Source organism: Dermacentor andersoni, chromosome 2 (assembly GCF_023375885.2).
Source record: "Dermacentor andersoni chromosome 2, qqDerAnde1_hic_scaffold, whole genome shotgun sequence".
Classification (NCBI taxonomy): Eukaryota; Metazoa; Arthropoda; class Arachnida; order Ixodida; family Ixodidae; genus Dermacentor; species Dermacentor andersoni.
The window spans coordinates 42,639,753-42,666,586 of NC_092815.1; the positions used below are offsets into that span (position 1 = coordinate 42,639,753).

Sequence of the window (26,834 nt, forward strand, 5' to 3'; positions counted from 1 at the left end):
TTCACAACTGTGGTTATCTCAATTTATACCTGGGAAGATTTTGTTGACCACCACACATTAAAAAAAAAAAGGAAGCACGCCGACACTTTGTCTTTATATATCGACAGTGCCTGTACTAGAATGAAATGAACAAACGCGAAAAGTATGTTAAAAGAATATATTGTCTCCGCACAAACTCTATTCGTTTTAGTGAAACTAAATTTTCAGCAAGATAGTTTCTTTTATTCGCTTGGATTGCCACGCGGAATAAGCTCAGTATAAAATTAAATATTAGTACTTTGCCGACATAACAATGGCATGATCTACTCTTACATTCGCAGGCCTGCTCGATGAAGTAAAAAAAAAACAACGTACTGGCATTGTTTTTTTTTGCCTGTTATTGCTGGAATCTCGACAGGAGATCTTTAAAAAAGTTCTAGTTTGTTATGGAATATATTTTATACTTTAGTCCTTAAGTAGTTATAAAAAACAGAGCGGGTGATCCAGGATGTCCATGTGTTTGCAAATATACGAATATACAGGTATATAAGTAAAGGAAATACACTTATGCGCACACGTGACGCAACCGTAAAGTGCGCGTCCCAGACAGTCATAAGCATAGCTGGGAAGTGTCTTGAGCATTTTTATTGCGATCGTATGAATTACCCTGCCATGCCAGGTACCCGGTCTTCTTTCCCCGCGTACGCTCGTTCGAAAAACATGTAGTCCTGTAACAAAGCAATGTTGATACAATTAACACCTAGAACCAGCCGTTGTTGATTAGTGGCTATGGCGTTGGGCTGCTAAGCACGACGTCGCGGGATCGAATCCCGGCAACGGCGGCCGCATTTCGAGGGGGGCGAAGTGCGAAAACACCCATGTACACAGATTTAAGTGCACGTTAAAGAAGCTCAGCTGGTCCAAATTTTCGGTGTTTCCCACTGCGGCGTGCCTAAATCATGGTTTCGTCACGTAAGACCCCATAATACATTAATTAACAGCTAGCCGAGTCGAGTACTAGAAGTACGTATCACAACCTTCGCACATCGCGTGAAGCAATAAATGTCGCTTCACATGATTATAGAGACAGTGGAACGACACGAAAAATCAACGTACTTCGGCGGTTCCTGCAGACCTGAATTCGTTCTACTGCGACAGTAGCAATGGTAAGCCAAACTCATGCAGGGTGGCATGAGTTTGAATTCCCAGTGGTGACAGCGGGCAAAGTTTGCTTTTGTGGTCGTATGGTGTGACTGATGATGAGGCGGCGGCTTGACGACAACGGCCTTACAGAACGGACGCACACACCAAACCCAGTTTCAAGCTGTTAGCCGCTGCCTCAGGAAAAACAACTCGTGCATCGAGGAGAAAGCATTGTTTTCGTTCACCATAACTGAAACACGTGTGCACACGCAGGCGGTATCGCTGAAGCAATAATTTTTTTCATTATAGCTATCCCTCCTCTCTTGGCGCCGGTACGGTGCACTTGGGACGAAGGCTGTACATGGCCTATTAAGTGAAACCATAGTGCACGTTTTTTACTTTTTTTTACAGCGCTATCTGTAATAGGCGCTTTCCAGGCAGCTGCTTTTTGTGATGGTGCCGTCGCTGTCACTGCAGCCATCGTCGTAGCTACAGTAATGTACCGGTAATGATCACCATAATGCAGTCATCATGTCGACATCATATCGATAAAACACAATTACGAATTTGATAAAAAGAATACTTCTGAGCTGCTTTTGAACACCCAGATTGATGTCTGCGCCCTTCCGATTTAAATGAGGGTTCAAAGCAAAAGTGAGTGTTGTTCTGCTCTGAGACTGACTTTTTCATCAATTGAACCAGCCGGGGCACCGGCTCCAAGATGCCATCGATACCAACGGCGATGCCTCAAGATGTGGACGTGTACCGGCACTGAGTTCAAGGAAGTTAAACGTAACTGGGAAGTGCAGTATGAATGAGGGAATTAGAGAGAAGTGGCAAAAGCGGCGGTTCTTCTGTTGTGAAGAATACATGCGGATAGGTGCACCGGCGCATGCCTGAAGTTAATAGCGTGAAAGGAGGGAAAGTGCCTGACGATATGGCTGGCATGTGGCAGTTTCTGATCCTTTGTAATGCACAATTCTTAGCTACACACAATGACGTGGTGATGATTTTTAAGTTTTCCGGAATTTTCAAAGATCGCCTGTGGCAGACAGCATAATTCTTGTCCTTGAGCTAGATTATTCGATTAGGCGGGCATTACAAGCGCGAAATATGGAAACACAAATTAAAGTAATTAACAAACACTAATTAACTTCATGAATAATTAATGGCGCATATTGCTATTCACGAGTGACAGCCAGTGAGTTTGCAAAGCGTACTCATTTGAAATGGATCTCCAGGGTGAAACCAGTTTCCAGATATTATTTTCCAACGTGTGGGATGAAATACGTGGGCGTTCCACATGAGCTTCAATGCATAAAAGAGCATTCTATTAAAAAAGTAAGTGGAACAGCAGTGCCTTTTTAGGACAAATTTGATGGCGCATCTCCAAACTGTTTTCTTGGTAGACTGAAGTCAAGTGTTGCACTGATGCTATAGAGGATTTTCTTGGTGAATATATATATACAATACTGCAACAAGCTAATGTTCCTATAGTTATTTAGTTTCTTAACGTCTCACTTTTTATGAATTACAATAATGTTGACATTTTCCAGCTCTCTCGTACACTTCGTAGTCGTGAGGCATTGCGTATAAAGGGCTGCAAGCTTTTGAAGCATAATATCTCCTCCATATTTTATTAAATCGACCCTTGTTCCATATTATCCTACCGCTTTCACCAGGACATGTTTTGAAAGGCCATTAAAGGTTCATCACTACTTGTAAAAGGATTCTCTGTATCCTGTTCATCACTACTTCCAATGAAGGTTGCGTATTAGCACTTGGTACTGTACAGGTCAGTATAGAATTCTTCTGCTGCTTTTACCATATCATCTCAATTGGTGGATATATTACCCTGTTTATCTTCCAGTGCATACATATTGCCTTGTCCTATGCCAAATTTTCTTCTCACTGAATTCATTATGCAGCCATTTTTTATTGCTTCCTCAATCTTTCCGACGTCATCATTTTGAATATAGACTACTTTAGTCTTGTTTATCAACTTTGACAGCTCAGCGAATTCTATTTGATATCTTGAGTTAGGCAATATTATGGTTTGTCGTTTCTCTATTAGGTATATTGTTGCTTGGAAGAGCCTACCTATACAAGTTGCCTTGGTGCCTTACCTCTCGCTTCGATTGCTGCTTCTGAAATCAACCTAGTTACGGGTTCATTAATTTACCTCTATGTTATCTTCATCTTCTTGTTCTAAAGCTGCATATTTGTTTGAGAGCAACAGCCTGAATTCTTTTGCTTTTACTCTTACTGCGTCTAGGTTAGCCGGTTTCTTCTTGATTACTATTGCTCTTTTTCTGTTCGAATTGAGAGCAATCCTAGACATCACTAACTTATTATCACTGCCCTTTACTTTACCTAACACTTCTACATTTTGCACTATGCTGGGATCAGCTGGCTTCAGTGCATTACATCCACGTCATCAATCATCTAATTGAGGAATCTGGGGAGCGAAATCAACCTCTTTAATAGCTTTCATAGATTATGAAAATGCATTTGATTCTGTAGAGATACCAGCGGTCATGGAGGAATTGCGTAATCAAGGAGTACAGGAGGCATACCTTAGTATCTTCGGAAATATCTACAAAGATTCCACAGCTACCTTCCTTTTGCGAAACAAAAGTAGAACATTACCTATCAAGAAAGGGGTCAGGCAAGGAGAGACAATCTCTCCAATGCAATTCACTTCATGCTTAGAAGGAGTATTCAAGCTGTTAGACTGGCAAGGCTTAGGAGTGAGGTCAACGGTGAATATCTCAACAAACTTAGGTTTGCAGATGACATTGTCCTGTTATGCAACAGTGAGGATGAATTGCAACAAATAATTGAAGACCTTAACCGAGAAAGTGTAAGAGTAGGATTGACGATTAACACGCGGAAGAGAAATATAATGTTCAATAGTCTGGCAAAAGAACAAGAATTCATGATGGCCAGCCAGCCTCTAGCTCTGTGCAGGAGTACGTTTGTCTAGATCAATTACTCGTAGACCCTAATCATGAGAAGGAAATTTACAAAGGGATAAAAATGGGTTGGAGTGAATATGGCAGGTATTGCGAAATCCTGGCTGGCAGCTTACCACTATCATTGAAAAGAAAGGTGTACAATCATCGCCGCTGTTAACATATGAGGCAGAACCTTGGAGGTAAACAAAGAAGCTCGAGAACAAGTTAAGGCGTAACGTTAAAAGGGAGACAGAGAACGGTGTGGACCAGAAAGCAAACGGGGATAGCCGATAGGGCAGTTGAGATTTAGAGAAAAGATGGGGGGGGGGGGGAGCTGGGAAGGCCATGTAAGGCGTAGGGTAGTTAACCGGTGGACCATTAGAGTTACAGAATGGGTGCCAAGGGAAGACAAGTGCAATCGAGGATGGCAGACAATTATGTTGGGTGATAGAATTAGGAAATTTGCAGGCGCAAGTTGGAATGATCCAGTTGGAGATCACTGAAAGAGGCCTTCGTCTTGCAGTGGGCATACAAATAGGCTGATGATAATGATGCTTTCCAAACTGTTGCCATTATGGAAATTCATTGCAAGTAACTGCACCTTCCAAATTCACCGGCTACAAATCGTAAATTGCAATATGTGCTGTAATACAATTAATAAAGTAACTAGCGAATTTTTATTTAGTTGAATATGTGTTTCGATTTTTCGCGCCAGTAATGTACGCCCCTCTGAATAATCCGGCTCAAGGACTAGAATTGTGTTATCTGCAACAGGCAATCTGTAAATATTCTCGGAAACTTAACAATGACCATTCCACATAATATTGATACGTGGAAGGAAACACCTTGCGAAGTAGACTTAAGGAAATACATTTATAAAACTATATGATAAAGCGTAGCTTGTGGTTTGGTTTCTGATCGTCTTCGCTGCGCCTGTAGATATTTGCCGTCGGTTTCGGCGGTCCCATAGAAATATCTCTAGGTACGAGATGGTCTCACGTGCAGTAGTGCAAAGTGGTTTCTGATAAGCACAAACAAGATGTAATACACTCACACAATAATCTGCTGCAGTATTATGCAAAGAATAATATCTTGGGAGTTCTTCTAAACTTGTCGAAAAAATAAAAGAAACATTGTCCTCATACAGGCAGCTTTCATGCCCTCGTATAAAGGTGTTTCTACGCTGATTAAGGGCATCCCTGCCGGAAACAGTTTTCGCCGAATACAGAGTTATCATTTTATTGCTACGACAGTTACGGACAGTCCAGACGTATATCTGCCGTCGCTGCGGGCCGTATGCTGTATGTGCTAGTGAAAGCGTGTGTGGGTGAGCCAGCGATCGCGGCTCAATCTCGCGCACGCAAGGGAGGAAAGCGGGGACGAAGCGCACGGTCTTCCGTCGCGCGTCAGGCTTCGCGGAGAGGGTAGGAAGGGGGGGGACGCGTTCTTCTCCGGGCGGCCGCACGCGCCCCGCCGGGCCGCTGTATCTTGAAAGCCATCTGCGACGAGGACATAGTCCGCTGTGCGCTGTGTTTTTGCGGCTTAGTTCGCGTTGATGCGAGGGGCAGCACGAAGGTCCATTCACTCGCTGCTGCTGCCATGGTTCCTCACTCCAGTATTCTGCCAGCGATTTTTCGCGGTCATCGCGTATGATATGTTCATGTTTTCTGTGCGCGCTGACACCGTACTGTTCATTTAGTTAGCAAGTGAATGTTTACAAGTTGACACAGCCGATAAAACTACTATCCTTACTTCGTATAGCTGTCCACTAATTTGCTATCGCAATCGATGCTTCGCCTTCCAGGCGAAACTGCGACTTTTCTTTTTTTTATTAATCTCAGGATTTTCTTTCTCAATTGCCACTGTATGCACAGACTATAAGCTCCGTCACTACACATGAAAAATGCACAAGTGATCAATGGTGAATTTTGCCATCAGCTGCGCAACAGGAGCAACGAAAGGTCACTAGTGATTGTACGAATGCGCACTGTTTAATTAATTGTGATTCCAGGTACTTTATGCGTGTCACCTGATGCACATTTTGTGTGGTTGAAACGAAACTCGATTATTTCTTCAAATGATTGCAAATTGGGTTTGGAATCTCCTTTAGGGAGCTTCTTTTCAGCTTTAAAAGCTCGACCTATCGTTTCGGAGCAACATATCAGGACGACGCAAATCCGTACACAAACTCGAGAAATGCAAAATGTTTGTCGATAGAATTTAATGCAAGGCGTCGGATTGTTTTCCTCCAGAAAAAGAAACAGCATGTCGCGATCTGGAAGTTACTTATTTATTTAGAGGGTACTGCAAGCCCTACAGAGGCCCTTTCAGGAGGTAAAAGACATAGATCAACAACGATGTGGAGAAAAACAAATGAAGCACACCATAGTACGTCTCCTAACCGATGTACGACTGTCTTTTTTTTTTTTTTTGCTCTTGATATTTTTATATCCCCAGTAGTGTTTAATTTGCCCACTGCGTAAAAAAAAAAGTAAGAGAAGAAAACAGCAATGGACAAAAAAAAGAAAGAAAGGAGAGTTCATCACTAAAGTAGTACGTACAGGCTCACTCACGTAAGCAACCAATAAAAAATATAATATCTTACTATGAGCAGGGCTGCAGCCATGAGTGCAGCCTTCATGTTAACATCCAGGTCGAGGGGAAAGCTCACATTGAAGGTGTCGGTGTCTGTAAAGTACTCCTTGACGAGTCCACCCCACTCCTTAGTGACTGCGCCTATGGCGACACCGTTCGTAGTGCGCACCTTGAATGGCGAAAAGAAAGGCGTCGACAAATGGCTGTGACATTGATAGTTTTGTGAATATAAAGATTCTGTATATCATGGTTAAACCAGAAACGAGGGGAAGAAGCTCACTTCCAGCTTACTCACTCAAAATTAGATGATTTTCTGAGAAGAGCAACTACGTTAACCGATGAATTTCATAGTGCCATGCAAGGAAGAAAGGTGGGAAAGCTGAGGACGTTTAGGAGTATCGGACACCTGTTCACAAACGAGTTCTTTTTCTAGGTCTCCTTTAAGAGCAAGTGCCATTCAATGCTGATTTGGAAGATATGGATGTGGCAGGCGACCAGTAGCAAACACTTCTTACCGACTAAAGTCTTAGTAAATTCCTCCCAGAAACTTTAAAAAAGTGACAGCGTTCATATCTTTATTATTATTATTTTTTTGCTCTGCAAGGCGTTATTTTTTCAATAGCTTAGCTAAGAAATAAAGTATGAATGTGAATTTTTCGACGAGCGTCAAGTAGAGTTTATGTGAACGCCTGTGCAAGTATGTAGATTCATCTGGCGGGAATCACAGCGAGGCGTAACTGGAAGTCTTAACAAGACACTGCGCTACATTTTGACAGACACTTCAAATCTGTGTGCCCAATTCTTAGGCACACCGGCTTTCTTTAAGTTACACGCAACTTCTCGTCATGTACACTTGCGTTCTTATTGCAAATATTTATCGCTTGGCATAGACGCAAATGGTCTTAGTCCAGAAGTAAGTGGTTCCCTTCCATCGCAAGCCAACAACGCTTATTGTAGAGGTCCTTCCCTCATTTTTGGTATCTTTCATTTCGCGCTATACACCCGCCGTGGTTGCTCAGTGGCTATATTGTTGGGCTGCTGTGCACGAGGTCGCGGGATCGAATCCCGGCCACGGCGGCCGCATTTCGATGGGGGCGAAATGCGAATACACCCGTGTACTTAGATTTAAGTGCACGTTCAAGAACCCCAGGTGGTTGAAATTTCCGCAGTCCTCCACTACGGTGTGCCTCATAATCAGAAAGTGGTTTTGGCGCGTAAAATCCTATAATTTAAAAATTTAACTTAAATTTCGCGCTGTACATTAGAACATGCGCAGTGCGGCCTGCAGGCACGGTACTGACACGAAACACTATATAAATTTAATTCGTTGCGCTATATTGAGATGCGAAATTTTATTAAACGATAGTGTATAAATAAAAATAAATAAATAATTGGAACTGTTCATAAGAGCAGATGACCGATGATTGCGATGTCTGATTTACTGCTAGAGAACGCAGCCGTCCGATTGCAAGGAGAACTTGCGAACAAAAAGATTTCTTCATTTGGCTCCAGGGCGTCGGTTTCTTGGGATGCCCTGTTGGGCATGCCAAGAACAGAGACGCATTATCTTTGGCCGGACTGACAAAAAAAAAAAAAAATGTTCGTAAGGGCTCTTTTGTGAGTAGTTTCAGCGACCGAATTATGATTGCGGCTGATTGGTGCCGATTGTGAGTTCAAGGGTGGATTGCGAATTTTGCCCCACGGACCGAATTCACAAAGCTCTTTGTTCGTAAGTGCTCTTGGTCGACGGCCGGCCACCTTTGCGAATAGCATGTCCAATATCACGACTGGCTGTCGACTGCTCTTACATACGAACAGTTCTAGCGTAATAACGTTTCTTGTAAATACCGGCCAAAGTCGCTCCTGAGCATGCCTGACGCAGACAGCAGCTGCGGCGACCTTATTTCAGCACCGAACGTTATTCAAAAGATTATTCAAAAGCATTCGACCGTGTCCCTCATCGTCGACTTATTCACAAACTTACACAGCTGAACATTGACTCTACTGTTGTCACATGGATAAAATATGTTTTTTCTAATAGGATGCAATTTACATCGCTTAACAATCACAACTCATCTCTAGTCCCCGTAACATCTGGTGTACCACAGGGAAGTGTGCTTGGGCCCCAACTTTTTCTAATTTATATTAATGATCTACCAGACGGCATCAAATCCAGTATCAGACTATTTGCTGATGATTGCGTCATATATCGTAATATTCACTCTAACTGTGATCATGACATTCTTCAATCTGACCTAATAAAGGTATGGTGTTCAACTTGGCTAATGCCTCTAAATCTTACTAAAACTAAATTCATGTCTTTTACTAATCAGGCGCCCCGAACATCAACATCTTACATCTTAAACGACAGCCTTGTTGAACAAGTTTGCAGCTACAGATATCTTGGCGTACACTTAACCCCTGACTTGATGTGGAATAATCACATTAACCATACCCTAGCTTCTGCAAACCGTTCGCTTGGTTTCCTTAAACATAACCTCAAACATGGTCCCGTACACTTACGCAAATTGGCATACACAACACTAATACGCCCTAAAATAGAGTATGCGTCAGCCATATGGGATCCCCATCAGACATACCTAATAACTGAATTAGAAGCCCTGCAGAACCGTGCTGTACGCTTCATCTTTTCAGATTATTCACGAGAAACCAGTGTAACAGCATTAAAAAATCGCGCCGAGCTTGAAGCCTTGTCACTTCGCCGTAATATATCTCGTTTAACACTATTCCATAAGCTCTACTATCACGTATCTCTTCATAACGCGTTCATGCATGAACCCTCAGCCATTTTTCCGCGTCAGGATCATTCTTGCAAAGTCAAATGCATAATGTGTCATTCCCTCGCATTTGGTCAGTCATTTATACCTCGCACCGCGAAAGAATGGAATAATCTGCCGTTGCACATTGTCACCGAAACAAATGCCTCAAAATTTACAGACGCTCTACGCAGTACCATGCATACCTAATATATCACGTTTCACTCTCTGATTTGTAAACAGATTTTTTAAAATGCGCCGATAACCAAAGCCTCCACGACAGTGTCATAGTTTGTACAAATCATTTAGAGTTGCTGTACTGATAACTATCTTTATTTTTTATTTAATTTTTTTTGTGTTTGTACGTTGATCCACTGTAATAAATTTTGTCCCAGTTTTGTTTTTCCTTTGTATTTACATTTACGCACTGTTCACCTCACCAATGTAACCTTTACCCTATGTAATACCCTCCCTAGAGGGCCTTTAGGGTTATTGTGAAGTAAAAGAAAATAAACGTATAAGGAATACTTGAGGTACGATTATGACAAATTAATCACTGCTGCACTGCGTCGCAATATGTCGGCGCCACAGTGTAGCGACGACAAACGCATGCTCACTTCGAACTTGACATCGCATTTACACGGCACACTCTCGGTGCAGATGGGCCCCACCAAATTTAACGCCGGCTCATCCTCCGGGGTGTAAATCGTAAAGTACGGGTGGCATATAGACCATCGCTGGCGAATTTGAGCGACGGGAGTTCCTGGTGGAGCTTGAACTTCCATTTCCTAGACAGAGAGAGAGAGAGAGAGCAGAGGGAAGGAAATGTTGGGAGCTATAGGCCGAAAACACGCACGTCGCGTTCACTACACTACGCTGGGAGGGAGAGGGTTAAGAAAGTAAAAGAAAGAAAGGAGAGAAAGCACTGAGGGTGTCGCCGAGCACGGAGGCGCACATCACAACTATGAAGTAATTTATTGAGGTCTGTCGACTTCGAGAGATACAGTAATGGATGTACCGCTTTCATAGGCTTGTGAAATATGCGGCAAAGGTCCGAGTACTTTTCTCCACCGTGAATGACCTCGAGTTCATGTGTTATACAGTGGTTTCAACTATTCAACCAATGAAATATTCAACTAATAATTAAGTTTGATATGTGTACACTAAACCAATTAGTAAACTTTATTTTTCTACGCGCTTTTTTTTCCGGAGATGCAAGAGTTCCCTGCGTGCGCACGGCGCTGAACCCACACTGTGATATGTTAAAGCTGTAGCATTCGTGTCCTTCCCATGCGGGAGAGAGTGGGTAGGCAGCGCGAATGCTTCCTCCAAAGTACTTTAATGCGCGTACATTATTGCCGGCATCGCGGTTTTCGCACGGGCAGCTGTCTGGGCGGATTCGTCCGGTTCATCTCCACGCTGTATTGCTATCTTAGCTGCTATTAGGTTTTGTCAACGTGCGTGTATCTGGCGTTACTTGCGATGTCGTGAATTGCGTAAAACCTTCGTGAATACTCACGCGTTTGAATGTGCGTGTAGTATGTACATAGGTGTGGGTGTATTCATGCGCAGGGAAAGTGCATGTAATGCCAGGAATATTTAGGTCCGAATTCACAAAACTTTTCGTTCGTAAGTGTCCTCTGCCATTGCTAATAATATGTCCGACATCTTGAACGGCTAGCAGCTGCTTTTATACGAACAACTTTAGCGTAGCAACATGTTGGTGAAAACAGGCCCTGTGTTCGCATTCACAAAGACCTCTTGAGCTAGATGAGAAGGTGGAGGAGGAAAAACTTTTATTGAGCTCTAGAAAAATTTGATGAATTTCGAGGAGTCAGATGGTGTCTTCCATCTTCTTAACAATGGCCGTCTGTCCCTAGTCTAGGGCTCCGCTGGATGCCGCTGCCAGCTGGGCCCGTCGGATCAGCCCTAGTTAAACGTCCTGACGGTCGCTGGAGAGCATTCCTTCCCATTGCTCCGTACTCGGGTTTGGTATTATTGGTGCCGCATTTGTTTTCTGACAGGCCCACGCTATATGGTAGAGCGTGGGTGTTTCCTGGCAGCATGGGCATTTGCCAGTGTACTGTGTGGGTTGTATTTTATTGAGTGTGTTTAAGTTCGAATATGCACCCGTCTGTAGTGGCCTCCAAGCTACGCAGTCCTCTCTGGTGAGAGAGCTATGCGGCGGGGGGTACCGCTTCCTGCTGCCCTTATAGTGGTTTAGGATAGCCGAGTATTCTCTGGGGACTGGCTCGGTTTCCTCGAGGTCATTGGCGGAGGGTGCTCGGTATGCAGTGTATCCTCGAGCTACCCTGTCGACCTCACGGTTGCCTTCCACGTCCGTGTGACCCGGAGTCCACACTATCGTGTGTCTTATTGGTTGTTCTTTTTCTGGGTCTTGTGTGCGGTGATCTTCAGAGCGGAGTATGCGGAGCGCTCTGTGACCTATTTTGCCTAACATGTAGTTTGGGCATGCTGTTTGGGAGTCGGTTAGTATTGTTAAGGACCGCCTAGTCCGATAGCCCTCCGCTGCCGCTAGAGCGACGGCTGCTTCTTCAGCCTCGACTACCGTGCAGTCCCGTAGAGATGCGCGGACGATTTCTCGCATGTCCGAGTTTATCACCGCCGCTACTGCGTTGGGGTTGGTCTGTCTCGCCCTTCTGGTGTATGTGGCTGCGTCCACGTATACCTTTGTTTCCTGTGAAGCTAGTGACTTTTGGATGTATTCGGCTCTCGCTTTTCTGCGTTCTTCGTGTAGGTTGGGGTCCATGTTCTTGGGAATGGGAGCCACCTTGATTGCGTTTCGTATTTTGTCCGGGATAGTCGTGGTTCTTTGGGTTTCTTGCATCTGTTCGCTGCATCCGAACTTCTGCAGAAGCCCCCTGCCAGACGGAGTCTGTTGTAGTCTGCGCAGCTGATCCCGTGTTGGTCCAAATGGTTATGTCGTCGGCGTACATGGCATGGTGTATGTCCTCGACCTCTTTGAGTTGTTTCGTTAGGCTGATCATTGCTATGTTAAATAGCGTTGGTGAAATGACCGATCCGTGGTGGGTTCCTTTGTTGGGGGTATGGAACTTCTCCGAGTGGAGTTCTCCTAGCCGTATTGTAGCTGTTCTGTTGGAGAGGAAAGCTTTGACGTAGCCGAAAACCCTCCTGCCGCAGTTAGGTCGCCCAGGCTCGCTAGGATAACACTTATGAAAGAAAAGCTTTGTGAATGCGACCCCTAATTTGTTTAATATACTAAACGAATTTAGTGCTTCACTGCACTTACTGTTCAATAGGATATGCTGTACTGCACTGTTGTTGTTTGCTGGAATTGGCCACCTGGCCTCGTCAAGCTTATTCTTTCAGCTTTCTTGCCAAGATGGCCTTCAGCAGCGTACTTTGTGCACGGTATAAATAAATTTAAACAAACTTTTGCTTGGTGTGGAGTAGAATGCGCTGGTAGTCATAGCACCTACAGATGCAGAAGAAATATTCGATAGAAATAAAAAAGTACTAGTGAGGTTAGTGAGGTTCTTTTTAAGAAATCTGAAAGTGGTTTGAACTTGACTAAGAAGTTATGCGGATCAACTTGAAGAACAGTGGCAGCACCTGCCGCAACGGGTCACTTACAACGCTTTGCTAATGGGAAACTAGAGCATTGAGGTTGATACCACCTCAATCACTGTCAAAAGTATTATGTAAATACGTCGCTATTACCGCGAAGCGAGGAAGAAGAATTATCTGGAATAGCGTAAGCATTAAGCTCATTTATAACGGCTTCTTTTTTCTTTTTACCTGCAGGCAGCAGAACCAGCAGCAGTGCACGCATCGAAGGGGTCGCACAATGTGAATCACAGCGGTGTTCGTGAAGTCCAGCACGTCGATCTCGAGGCACCGCCGGGGGCCGCAGCAGCACCTGGTGCAGAATCCCGAATCTGTGATAAGGCGGGAAAGCACGCAGCAGTGAAAAGGGAGACACAAGAAAAGAAGAAGGGACTGCTCGGTTCTTTTCAGTCTTGCCCCAATTAAGAGACACCGAAGAAAACATGATACCGTAGAAAGTTAAGTGAATTAAGTTTTTACAGAAGAAGATGTCAAGAACAACAACAAACACAGTAAATAAAATTTGCAATAAAATTTTAATACTCCCTAACGCGAAATGTGAGTGCAGCTGTATACGTGTTTTCATTTCCCGGCATATTGGCTGCCGTGGACAATCTGTCTCGTGCGGCACGTTGCAAACAAGTGAAGTGTGGCGCGACTGCCTCGCTAATCTGGAGAACGCGAGAGGCAGCGCGCGGGGGACGTGTGGGCGCGATTCCGAGCAGACGCCGCATACAGACGTCTGCTTATGCAGCACTTTGTTTTGATGCACTAGCCGCATGCCTTATCCATGGCGTCATCGGTGTAGTGTCAACTTGCGCTACCCTGGTGCTATCTCGGAGCGATCGTCGGCTCAAAATACTTGGAGGACACTTAAGCTTCGGCTTCAAGAGTGGAAAGTGATAGCGTTATCGCACCCCGTTCGCACCGCCCACTCATTCCCTCGGCATGCTCTTGAGTCACACAAAGACGAAACGTGCGCCTGAGCAAGCGGAACGAACCAAAGAACTCGGTGTCTCGGAGGGAGAAACGATCTACGCGAGCCCAACGTCGTGATCGGCACGGACAGCTGGGCCGCGACGCGCCATGAAGGCGGACGCGATCACGGGGCTGACGCCTCGATGGGATCATCCTCTATCTGGCTTGGGAGCACTACGCAGACGCATGACTCCTCCCAGCAGCACGGCACACATCGCTGGGGACGCTTTTCCACCAGACGCGCTACGGCGCAGCGATCACGTCAGAGGCGTCCCGCATCGGACGCTACACCTAGGAATAGCGCTGTGAGCGGAAAGAGGAGCCGCGTCGCCTAAACACGAGGGTTCGCGTGACGCACGCTGGAAGTTGGAAGGGGAGAGAGCGAGAAAACTTATTAAAAGCAAGGGTATTGGGGCATCCTCGCACCGGTCCTCGCACGGCCCCATTGCACTCAAACGAGACGAAGGGGAGAAGCGGGCGAGTGGCGCGCCCTGTAGGGGCAGCGCCGTACATCGTGAGGAGGGGGTCTTCTGTGTTTGTCGCAAGATGGCTCTGCGTGTGCGCCAAGCGCAGAAGAAATGTAGCGGAAACGTACTTCGCTACGCGTTTAACTGCGACTTCTGTAATTTACAGGCTCATTATTACCGACATACACCGCCGTACAACTTTCTACGGCACGTTTTTAAGGCAACACCGCATTCACTAGAGGCACTTTTGTCCCGCTTTGAACCATCGAACTCATCGCTGAGTGGTAGTGTCTCCGGCTCACACTCCGGAGACCCTGGTTCGATTCCCACTCAGCCCATCTTGCAAGTTGTCTTTATTTATGAATTGCCTTCCGCCATTTTTCGCTGACGGCCAACGCCGCCGACGCCGACGACACCGGCTTTTCTGCGACACGAGCTCCTTAACGCTGTCGCGTTAAAAGCCGCATACACACTAGCAGTAAAAGGCGCGCGGCGCGCCGCCGGCGTAAAGGAGCCCTGAATCACCCCTTGGGCTTGGTGAAATAACCTAGTCCGCGGGTAGCATACGTTGCTGTGAACATCTCGGCAAGTTTTCCTGTCCTACTCGGTGAGTGGAGCTCGCAAGCGGATCGCAAACTCACTCTCTCTCAAACGCTTTCTTTTCAACAAAAGACCCCGTTCTCACTCTCCTCTGGACGCTCTATTTCGTCGTCGGACGTATTATTTCGTCATTCACTTAGACGGCTAATATTGGCCAATAGCTGACGTAAAGCTCCGGTCTGCTACATGGCGTAGATAGCGTGGCCGCTGCGGGGTGCCGCCAAGAGTCCACTGGCTAAACGCACTGCGGCTCGCTGAGGACAACCAACGGTAGAAGTCGTGGCGCCAACGTATCCAATACGAAATTTGAACTGCGCGCCACGGTGACATTTAGGAGGCGGAGCGTTGTGGGCACGCCCCACTGCGCCATAGCCTTCGCAGTGCAATGCACTAAAGTAGGAACGGGAGCTCAGCGGAGGCCGTATATGGTTGCCAATAACTCCGCTTCTGCTGAACGCACTGAAGTACTTTCTGCCGCAAAGTATTTCTGAAATAGCCTATTTTCACTTGAAATGCCTTTTTACACTTCGATATAAAGTGGTTCAGGGCCCCTTTGAAACGCAGCCGTGGTAGAACGGACACACCAACTGGCGGCAGTCACGTGACAGCATGAAAATCCCGCCTCCCCTCTTAGAAGCGTGATGTGGCGTGCTTTCTTCCTTCGCCTGTTGACACGTCGGCGCTTGTTTACGTTCGTCTTTCATTCTTAACGCGAGTATAAAATCGGGACATTCGCGGCTCGGATTACGTCCGCATTTCTGTCCGAGGCCCCTAAGAAATCCCAGGAAAGGTGAATGCATGCATTGTGTTCACGGACGTGTGCATTTGTCTATACTATATGCCGAAATGTTCCGATATTTCTCTGGCCCAGTAACACGGTACGTGGGACCATCCAGCGAAGGCGCGAGCTATCAAAATGATGGCTTATATTTCGCTTTGCCGGTTGCAGCGTCAGTGATCAATCGAATTCAGGATTTAATCACTTTGCTTACACATGCGAGGAGGAGGCAGAAACTGCACGATACACTCGTTCTGTTATAATGCTAAATGCTGTGGCGAGAGGATTTTGCCGTTGGGAGCATAAATAAGTTAGTATGAAATACTGTAACATGTTGATACTTCGCTGATGAAATGAATACACACTTTGTTCTTTATTTTTGTCTTGCGAGTATAGAAGTCTCACGCAAGACCTATGCAAAGACGAGCAAAGATATAGGTGTAACGACTGTGTTAGATTTAGTGGTAGCTGGGACAGGGAGACTCAAGATCACTATAAGCGCTTTCTTGACGTACTTGTATTTTCCCGTACATTTTCCAGTGCTTTACAACAAAAACACACATTATATGGTCTCGCAATTCACGAGAGTGTACCGGATTATGGCACAAGGTCTGACGTGGTTCGGAACATTTCAGGTGATTAGTACAGCTCTTCTGGGTAATGTTGTGCGGTAGGATTAACGTTTACAAAGCATTTATTACTAGGCAGAAGGGAATACTAAAGCACAAAAGTTTGTAGAATGAAAGCTTCCTTAACGTCACAACACAGGCGCCACACATATATAGGTATAGCCGAAACCTACTCACTTTCCTTAATGTTATATATGAGCTGACCCACTGAATTCTTCGCTTCGTAGCAGTTGCAAGTTTCAATACCACAATAAACTGAAAAAAAGAATAAAGAAACGTGCATAAATAAACTAAATAAATAATACAGAAACATTCTAAATGTTTCTTCTTTTTGAATTTAAATATCATCAGTGTGCATAGCGAACGCTTGTCCACAAATGTGATAAACGACGTAATGGAATTGAAGGATGCTATTAGTTTTTTCGCCGCTTCCTAAACACAGGTCGACGGATACTGGCCGCAATGCAGTAAACGCTAGTTCTATATACCTTCCATAAGTTCAACTTTTTGCTGTATGACAATATGTTCGATGAGTGCCAAGTATTCAAGACCAGGAGTACAGTTGGGCCTGCCTGGAGCCGGTGGTATCTGTGCTGCTCCTGCAAAAGAGAACGTTAGTGCGTCACAATGTGGACGTTTTCTTGCGCACGCTGAAATTTGCTCGTTTTCAATTTGCGATGCAATTCTTTTCTTATTCATTTAGTTCGCGCTCAGGTTCATGAGAAGCTCGCACAAGTTGGTAATATAAAATGGAAACCAAATTTCGCACTCAGAAGACCATGCAATTTCAACATTTCATGTTCCACTAGACTACACGTTGAACTGCAGATGAATATTAACGAATGCAGATGAATATGCAGATGAGATATGCAGATGAATGCAGATGAGATTAATGCAGATGAATATTAATGCAGATGAACAGTGCTTTTTAACGGGACAAAGAGACGATTGACACGAGCACCGTCTTCCTTCTTCCGTTCAAAAGTGCTGTTTACTCGCACAAGTTGTACTACTAATCGGTTCATGTTAGCACTCGGTTGTGGCTACTTACGTCTTAAGTTCAAATGCTCACGTAGCTGTAGTTACCACTGCTCAGAAACAAAACACTTTTATTAGCCCACGTGCTTTACAGAAAAGCTTTTTGTCTTGCGTGGTTGGTTGCGCGGTGTCCACTGCAGCCAAAAAAGTATGTGACTCAAAATAGGCAGTATATTAGTGTTAGGTCTGCTGTAAAGTCCGCGTACCTACAAGGAGGGCCCGATACGGAACGTTGTTTCGCGATTCACTCCCCAAAAAATATCTAGAACCAGAACCTCAAACCTGGAATTAATTGCAGAGTGCCATCATGTTGCTATGTTTGCTAAGTTGTTAGGCGGATAACCGAGTCTTTTGCGGAGCGTGGCCTTTTGGAGACTACATATGCGACACCGCGCGAAGGGCTTCATTAAAAGAGGGCGGTAAATGCGTCCGTGTGCCGCTGTTCACGTGGCGCAAGAGTTGGCTTTTACACTTTGTTTACCCGATCTTGTGAACTGGAAGGAGGACAAATACCGCTGCCAATTCGTTCATGTCCTTTTCAGGGTGGTGCAGCCGAAATTCTAAGAATTGACGGTGGAGCCCGGTGAAAAAGAAATGAACAGCTGCTCTCAACGTCATGTGCGATCCACCAAAAGAAGCTAGGCCTCGGCGCTGATTAGGCGATTGCTTCTGGTGCGCATGTGTTTATTTTGTCATCAAGGTATTAATATTTACTCTAAACATCAAAGAACTCAATTTTTTAGAGAAAATTTAACAAGATAGCATAATTAACAAGAACACAATGGACTGACTTTACTCAATTATTCTATTGTTGTAACATGGCACCTTGATTCCATGTTTAATCAACGGTACAATGACATCAAAGTAAAATGAACTAAGGACGATGGGAGAGTCAACAACTATAGCTTAACACTGAGCCTTCCTCCGGAAGCGGGTAGTATTTGTTTACGGCAGAAGACTACCATGCCTGGGCCATCATTGAGGATCATGCTCAGTAGGTCCTTGTAGAAGGAGAATAGCGGAACGCGAAATGCTACAATATGCTGATTAGTTAGTGTTTACACATAGGGCAAGTGCAGCAGTAAGGACCAGCTCAAGCGTGCGATCTCTGGACCGCCATATCGCGCGGCCAAATTACAGGTTACTACAAGAAACCTTTTTGTGCATTTCAAAGCACATGCTACAGTATCGAGGTAGTCTTGTTCAATGGTGACTTCCTTCCTAATTTAGCTACTTGTATATTAAATGCAAGACTTCATTTACATTGCAATACCAGAATTTTTCTCAGCTGTAATATACGCGGTTGGTCTACTGAAACGTGCTGGGATAATTGAGGAACATTGGGTGAACAGGATGAAGCCTGAGCCTCGCGTGAATGTTCGGACGAGAGAAATGAGCCAGGACTTTGACAAGGGATGTTACACTGCCCTTGTCGAACACACTGGTTCCAGATTGAGGCTCCTCTTTTTCACCGGATGTCCATTCCACTCGTCCTATTGGAATTATTTACTGCAAGTAACTAGCATAACAGAGCATGAAGAACAGTGCTCGAACAAAAAAAATGTCGTATAGGAGCCAACGTTTCGACAAGGGGACTTGTCCTCATAGGGCCCTTTGGCGAAACATTAGCTCCAGGAACAGTAATTGTTCTACCACTCCTTATAACTTCAAGCCCCCTCTTTTCGTGATGTTCGGTATTTTTAACGTGAGAGAACAGACGCTGAAATCGAGCACGGACACAGTGACTGCCAGGTAAGTGAAGTTGCGTCCATACGTCATATGTTATCAGGAAGATACTGACCTTGTTCAGAAAGTGGCGCGCCGATGACGGGCGCTGCAGAGCCAGGCACAGCAGAGTCAGGAACGGTCGAACTAGGCACAGCCGAATCAGGTGGAGGGTCTTTAGGCACCGAGGGAGCAGGTACGTAGGAGTCGGGAATGAAGCCTTCAGGTACGGCGACATCAGGCGCAGATGTACCAGGCGCGGCAGACCCAAGCGCGTAGGAACCATACGCCTGTTAACCAGGCCGATAGGACGTGGAGCCACCATCCGCCCTGGGTGCATGAACGCTTGGAGGGTACCCTGGGGCTCGAGTAGCTCCATAGTCAAGTGAAGTGGTACGACTTGCGGAGAAAACAGTAGGCGCCGAGGAAGCGGGGACGTGGGAATCAGCAGCAGGAGCGTGAGGAAGTGGTGCCCCTGCAGTCACGGCGTAAGTACCAGGCCCGAAAGAGCTTGATGCCGGAGACCTCGCATAACCGTACGTTGTGGGAACAGGCCTGCTTGGGTCATTCATGGAGGCAAGAGGCGTGCTGTAACCGGAGGGCGGCGTAGCTGGTGCTGGTGAAACGGGCGCCCTCTGGTCAGGTACGGAGGTAGCGACCGCGGAGCTGCCGGCAACAGAGGGGTCAGCCGCGACGCTACTTGGAGTTGTTAGTGTGGGCGCCGACGTCGGTTGCGAACCTGTGCTGGGTGCAGGTGCCGAAGCACGTGGTTGCGCTGTTTGGCGATACCCAGACAGGACAATTAATTAAACAACGAGCCGCCGGCAACAAATGTTTTTGCTCTCTAAAAGCTTCGACACGTTCCCAAGTTCGGTGAACTGATATTGAAGCTCATTGTTTCGGGTATAAAAACTTAAGCAGAGCAAGTAGACAATAATAAGGAAGTATGGTGCTCGCGATAGAGTTTTATGGTGTTGCTTCTGCCGAAACTTAGTCCTCTTAAACCACTTTCTATGAGTGTTACTTCCAGTCGAAACTTGATGCTTCTAAACCACTTTCTATCGGCGGTGCAGTTTTAGTTAGTTGCTTGGACCTTTTTTCTAGTTGTGTCGCTTTACATTGCGTTTCAGCATGGTACAAGGTGGTTTAAGCAAAAATGATCCTGAAACATGATATATCTAACACATTTATGAGATTTATAAGACCATGATTTATGTTTATAAGTTAACATGATTTATAAGGTGACAGAACAGTCCTGGTATACTTTCGCAGCATCGATGTCATCTCACGTTTCAGTCAAGGCACTCTCGCGAACCTTGCAGTGGCTTCACAGAATGTTAGTTGAATATGTGTTTTGTATATAAACGTATTTTATGTCATGGATTCTAAAGCTCTAGCCACGGAATGCTGTCAGCTTTCGGCCACAACGTGAATGTGCGGAATAGTATGCATGTTTATGTTCACTATTGTGCATCGTAATTTCTAGGATAGTGTGATTTTCGTAAGCCACCCGTCATAAATTGCGAACGCCAAAATAATGAAGGTTGACAGCATTCTGGATATCGAAAGAAAAATGTAGCGCCTATTTTCCACGCAACCTGACTTACTAGCAGGCATAGGTCGGCAAAATGAACAGAACTCACGGAGACTCGTTCACAGATTATATTTCTTACTTAGGGCTCTTGAATTGTCAGACCACACGCTAGGCTCTGAGAAGTTCCTAAGTCCTTGTGTTGTCCGCAGAACCAACGGTAGCTTTCTCTATGACACTACTTGTCATAAGTGCAGAAGCGCGGTTCAAATGGCGACACTAACGACATCCATGTCTGCTGTCAATCACACAGAACGCGAGCACCAAACACAGACGAAGGGAAAAAGCGTAGGAGGGAGTGTCACATGACCATAATGAAGCTTAGTCATCAAATTTAATGGAAAGGCTCGTGGAAAACAGGTTCTCACCACGCGATGCGCAAGCGGCTATTTTTAGCCGCTGAGCCTGCGGAGCACACGCAAGAGAATACTAGACCGGAGAGCTCGTTGTGAGGATCGATTGTGACGAGGGCGCCACTAACAGCTAATGCGTACCAAACAATGTGGACAGCTTAGCGGGTCTACTTCCCACAAGCCATCATGCGGATAGGCCCCGAAGAGCTGGTAATGGGTAGCATCAGAAGAGGTTTGCTCGCTGAGGGTAGCAGCCTAGCGCCCTGCTCCATCCTAGTTTTTTCAAGACAACTTCTTATTTGCTGACTTTAAGTGGGCTTGACGTATCTGGCATCTGGCTATCTTGTCCCTACTTCATGAAGAAACGGTCGTTTGGGTGACTTGTAGATGTCGCGTGAACTTGAAAATCGTATCATACCACTCCATGTTTAGAACACATAGAAAAGGTCAGCAAATGAAGATATCGTTTTGGTTGGTTGGTTGGTTGATTGGTTGCATTGGTTTGACGACTGACGTGCTGCCGGCACATCTCAGTGGCGCGAGAAGTGCCGGCGGCCGCGCACTCCTAGTATCGCGTTTCAATCGCTGGGCGCTGTTCGTAGGCCGCAATCCGTCTGCATAACATTCCTTTCTTTCGCGGCAGGGTGGAATGACTCGTCGATGAATTCGATGCCGATCTGGCTCGATCGCCGAAAATGCAAAGTGTGACAACCATATCAGATTCGCGTAAAGCACTCCTCACAGGGAGAAAGGGTTCACTCCACAGCCTTTCCCCTGTTGAGCTCTTCTTTTCCTCTCCCGCTAGGCCACGTGGCCCCTTTTCAGCGAAGTCCGACAATGGCACAGGGCACGCATATAAACAGCTTCGCTGTAAAAAAAAAAAAAAAAAGAACATCGGCCTGGGGTGCCTTCAACTGGGTGTTAAATGCGTGTTCATATTTTCGGAAAAAAGAAAAGCGTAATATTAGATCTATCACGTGACCACGTGACTACGCACATACCCACGCCAGAAAGCAGTGGCACCAAACTTACTCTCTGGGGAACAGTAATTAAAAGAGAAAATAAGAAATTAGTGGATAAGCCCCCGCTTTATCTGTCGCGTCCTACCAGCGCTGCCTTGGCGTGGGTGCGAAGCGAGTGACGATAGCTGTTTGTAGGTCGTTAAAAGAGTGCGCACGCACCTATTGTGTTGCGACGCATGCGTAGATGCATCGCACCTACTTGTTGCAGCTCTGGTGAGCACGTACCAGTGAGGCCATTTGCCAAGATTGCATGACGTTGGCTGAAATACACTGGCCTTCCAATTATTTTTGTGTTTCAATGAATATAAAGGTGGTTTGTAAAAAAAAAAAAAAGAAAATTAGTTGGAATAACTGATGTCATCCGTTATGAGTGAATACGCCTTGCAAGCTTACCGGCTACACTTCGTAAATTGCTACATGTGCCGTAAAGTAGTTAGAAACTCACCTAGCAAAAATGTGAATAGTTGTCAATTATGTATTTTGATTTATTGTACTGAAGCTATGCACTTTCGATCTATGGCAATTACAACATAGCACCTAAATGAATAATTAAGGAAGTTAACTAGCAAGATTTTCTGTATAGTCATATAGGCGATTATCGTGAGAACCCAGACGTACGCCGGTGCTATGAAGCTGTGTTTAATCCCACTTTTTTCACAATTTCAGACAATTGTCGCCGAAAAACGTCAACGCCACCACATCCTAGTCCACGCGCCTCTCTTCAAGGAACTATGGTGTTTGGCTGCTGAGCACGAGGTCGCGGGATCGAATCCCGGCCACGGCGGCCGCATTTCGATGGGGGCGAAATGCGAAAACACCCGTGTACTTACATTTAGGTGCACGTTAAAGAACCCCAGGTGGTCAAAATTTCCGTAGTCCTCCACTACGACGTGCCTCATAATCAGAAAGGGGTTTTGGCAAGCAAAACCCCATAATTTATTTTAATTTTCTCTTCAAAGAAAGGCTATCAGTGCTGTTATCATGGTAACATTCACTTAAGACGCATATTTTTCAAATTTTTGCGCAACTATAATTTACAAACTATAAGGTAACCTTTACCAAAGTAACATGATCTTGAATTGTAGCGCGAAGTGACATAGACAGAGACTAGAAGCAGAGAGGACGAGCGCTATTCAAGATCTGCTTCTAGTCTCTGTCTGTGTGACTTCGCGATACAATTCAAGATCATGTTCCCGTACCAACTCGCCCAACTTTCTATCCTTTCGTTTTACCAAAGTAACCAGTAGTGAATGCGTACAGACCGGTCTTTAACGCTGAGGTTACAGTAACCTCTCCCATCCTTCTTATAGCATAGCCTTTCTGATATAGGAGCGTATATAGCATTGCATTCCTTCGCCTAAACTAAGAATCCAGGAGTGGCTAAAACCAAAAAGTGGATGTTTCCACGTTTAAGAGACGACTCGACACCTTCCTCAGGGGATAACGGTAGATAGTGGCGGGGTGCAGACTTTGAAAGTCCTTCATATTAGGCGGAGAGGGGTGGACAGCGTGTTTCACTGGGGGCTTTATAGAAAAGACAAGACACGGAAGGATAAGCTACTGTGTATGAGCGACTGTATGGCGTACTTGCTTCACGCACATCCCGGCCACGGCGGCCCGCATTTCGATGGGGGCGAAATGCGAAAACACCCGTGTGCTTAGATTTAGGTGCACGTTAAAGAACCCCAGGTGGTCAAAATTTCCGGAGTCCTCCACTACGGCGTGCCTCATAATCAGAAAGTGGTTTTGGCACGTAAAACCCCATAATTTAATTTTTTGCTTCACGCACTTCGCTTGTCTCTCGCTTTTCTTGGTACTGTATCACGTGAATGCCTGCTATGGTGTTTTTTATATCCATCAAGATACCTGAGCTGTCTGGCATTCATCGCGTGTGCGCACGTCTCTTTCTGTTTTCTGTCTTTCGTTGCAGCTAGGCAGCGTTATCCGATCTCTTAGAGGCTTAAGCAATAATTGTCTACTGGAAGGCCTCGGACACATTGTCAGTTAGCCATACGTTAGAGAGAGACATGCGCAGTAACACTGCGGAATAACATGGGATGTTGTATGCAGAACTGCGACTCGGTTTCTACTCTGGTTTTATCCATCGATCTTGATGTGACTGTGACAGTAAGAATCGTTCCTTACCAGAAGACCACGGTGCTCCAGTGCGATCCATGGCCGCGGCTTATCTTTTCTTCGTCGTCGTCTTCCCCTTACAATGGTTTAGTGGTGGAGAAGTGAGTTCAGCAACAACAGCAGCAACCGTTACGCAACCGACGACGACGACGACGACGACGACAGTTTTACAATATAGAGCACCAGTGCAACCCTAAGAATTCATTACGAAGGGACATGCCTTGCAAGCTCACCAGCTAAAAAAAAAAAAAAAAAAAAAAAAAAATTGCAGTATGTGCCGTAAGACAGTTTAATGAAATTGAATCAGTAAATTTTTCCGATTAGTCGATTATGCATCTTGATTTCTCGGGCAAGTAACGTCTGCCTTCGTTCATTAATCCAGCTCAAGGGCTAGAATTAACTGCCAGAGGCGCGTTTAAAAAAAAAATTGACAGTCACTTTAGCATACGCCAAAGAGGGTGAAGGCGAAAGCCTGCTCACTGAAGAGACTTCCAATAAATTACTTGACATTCTCATTCGGAAGCATTGTTACTTTATTTTATGCCTATTCAATAAATTTTTTACTCACTCCCTCTTGTTTTCTCCCACTAACGGTCTTGGGTTCGAATGCCCTAATTAAACCTACCTTAAGTACCTGTATCTTAATCAACTTCGCCCTAAATAACACCAAAGGCCGTGGGTTCGAGTGCCATAATTAACTCTATATTAATTTACTGTGCCCTTTTTTGGCATGATCAGCGGCATCAATGTGGCATTGAAGTGGAAGAAGCGATACAAAAGAAAATGGCGAACGCGCGAGCAGTGGCACGAGCGCTCCGAATTTCTATACCTCACAACGCGACCTCGAAACAGAGAGATCTAAGGCCCTTAATATTCTGTGTAGTTTGTGCCCTTTTGTCGTTGACGTTGATTCCTCTTCGGTAAAGTATTTCAAAGAACCACTCGCGCGTGGAGCGTGAGCCATCAAACTGACGCTTCTCAACCATCATAGCGCTTTCGGTTCGCACATAACCGTCTAAGCAACCGTAAATTATTCAGATGTCGCATATACTTCTTACATTTAAAATATGAGTGAACAGTAGTCAAAACTTCATTTGTTATTAGTAAGCTAACTTCTTTTGTTATCCGCAGAACTGCCATTGTTCCTTCACATGCACTTTTTCCGTCATGTTTTCTTCCCGGGTCCCACCCGTTTAACCGCCGGCTTCATGGCCAATCCCCATAGTGGGTACGCTCCATAACAGAGGAAGCAAGCAAGCAAGCAAGAATCCAGGGGTCGCTAGCGTCGGCTGCGCGGACATCTGCCCCATGTCACGGATTCACCGGCAAAGGAAAACCAAACCTAATTCGCCAGTCGTGCCGTGAACAAGGGAGTAAAGATAAACGCCATGGCACAAGGAGGTACGGTACCATATATGCAAATTGAAGGAAAACGGCATGGCATGCTTTGTTCGAGCAGAGCCCGACCACCTCGTTCCGTAGCAGTAGGTCGTTCTGGCAATCGAGTGGGCTCGTTCGACTGACCGTTGTACTTGGGTGGGACGATAGGAACGGGCACCTTCAAACTTTTAAGTGAGTGGCGACATGTAGCCCTGCTGGGTTAACATTATCAATCACTCAATACAGTAATTAGCTCAGTGAGCGTGGAGGTGGACTGGGTTTAGGGGAAGCTGCTTGGTTTAGTCACCTTGCTTGCCTTTAGGGGTGTGCGAATATTTCTGACTTTCGAATAACCAATCGGATCGTCTGTATTCGCAAATGCGAATATCTTTAGAATATTTCTTGAATATTTAGGAACGTCAACTGAACCCAATTAAACGTAAGATTGTAGCAAAATTAAGGTAAATTTTGACCCTCGCGGGCATAGTATAGACATAAAAATTCAAGGGACGCTTAGTTATTCCCACACGGATGAATGCTAAAGCACTGCGACTACCGCGCGATGCTTAGACATGCCACAGCGCAAGGTCGTGTGTTAGAGTGCCTATTTAACTATGCATTAATTAACAACAAAGGTCGTGGGTTTGATTCCTACCAATCGTCGTGGGTTCGAGTGCCTAATGAATTTTACCTTAGTTAACTGTGCCTTAACGAAGTTCGCCTTTACTAACACCAAAGGTCGTGGGTTCACTCCAACCAAAGATTACTGGCTCAAGGGTCTTAATTAATTATAACTTAATTAGCCGTACCTCAATTACCTTCTGCTCAATTAACACCGAACGTCGCGAGTTCGACTTCCACCAAAAGTCGAGGGTTCGTGACCTTTTTGTGGCATCGTGCGGTCACGCCGCCAGCGCCGGATTTTCCGCCTCATGAGCCATTTAACGTTCTCGAGTTAGAACATGAGAACGTGCGTAGTATAACATGCTATGTCACTTAGGTAGCCGTACTTTACAGGCTATCCAGTGATCATTCGTGCTGCCTGAAGAGTCCGGTGCATGCGGAGTTACTACTTGTTTGCTCCTAATGCTCCATTTG

The 26,834-nt window shown here is 45.4% G+C and overlaps 2 protein-coding genes across 5 annotated transcripts in view; one reads left to right on the forward strand and one right to left on the reverse strand.

Moving 5' to 3' along the window:
• Positions 1-617: 617 nt before the first annotated feature.
• Positions 618-20,007, reverse strand: LOC126542631 (phospholipid scramblase 2-like). Of its 4 annotated transcripts, XM_055077368.2 has the most exons (7): positions 19,331-20,007; positions 16,980-17,090; positions 16,669-16,746; positions 13,232-13,371; positions 10,069-10,239; positions 6,685-6,843; positions 618-707 (listed from the first exon to the last, which is right to left on the reverse strand). In XM_055077368.2, exons 2-7 carry the CDS (start codon positions 16,984-16,986, stop codon positions 642-644), a joined length of 621 nt encoding a protein of 206 aa, XP_054933343.1. In that variant the 5' UTR covers positions 16,987-17,090; positions 19,331-20,007; the 3' UTR covers positions 618-641. The 4 variants fall into 4 exon arrangements, 3 of the variants coding, with proteins under 3 accessions (XP_054933343.1, XP_054933344.1, XP_054933345.1); XM_055077369.2 differs by lacking the exon at positions 16,669-16,746; XM_055077370.2 differs by lacking the exon at positions 10,069-10,239.
• Positions 20,008-25,634: 5,627 nt separating this feature from the next.
• Positions 25,635-26,834, forward strand: part of LOC126542392 (phospholipid scramblase 2-like) — a 32,433-nt gene continuing 31,233 nt past the window's right edge. The window contains exon 1 of the mRNA XM_055077367.1: positions 25,635-25,757. Coding sequence (XP_054933342.1) covers positions 25,745-25,757 — 13 coding nt within the window. The 5' untranslated portion in view covers positions 25,635-25,744. The remainder of the gene's footprint in view (positions 25,758-26,834) is intronic.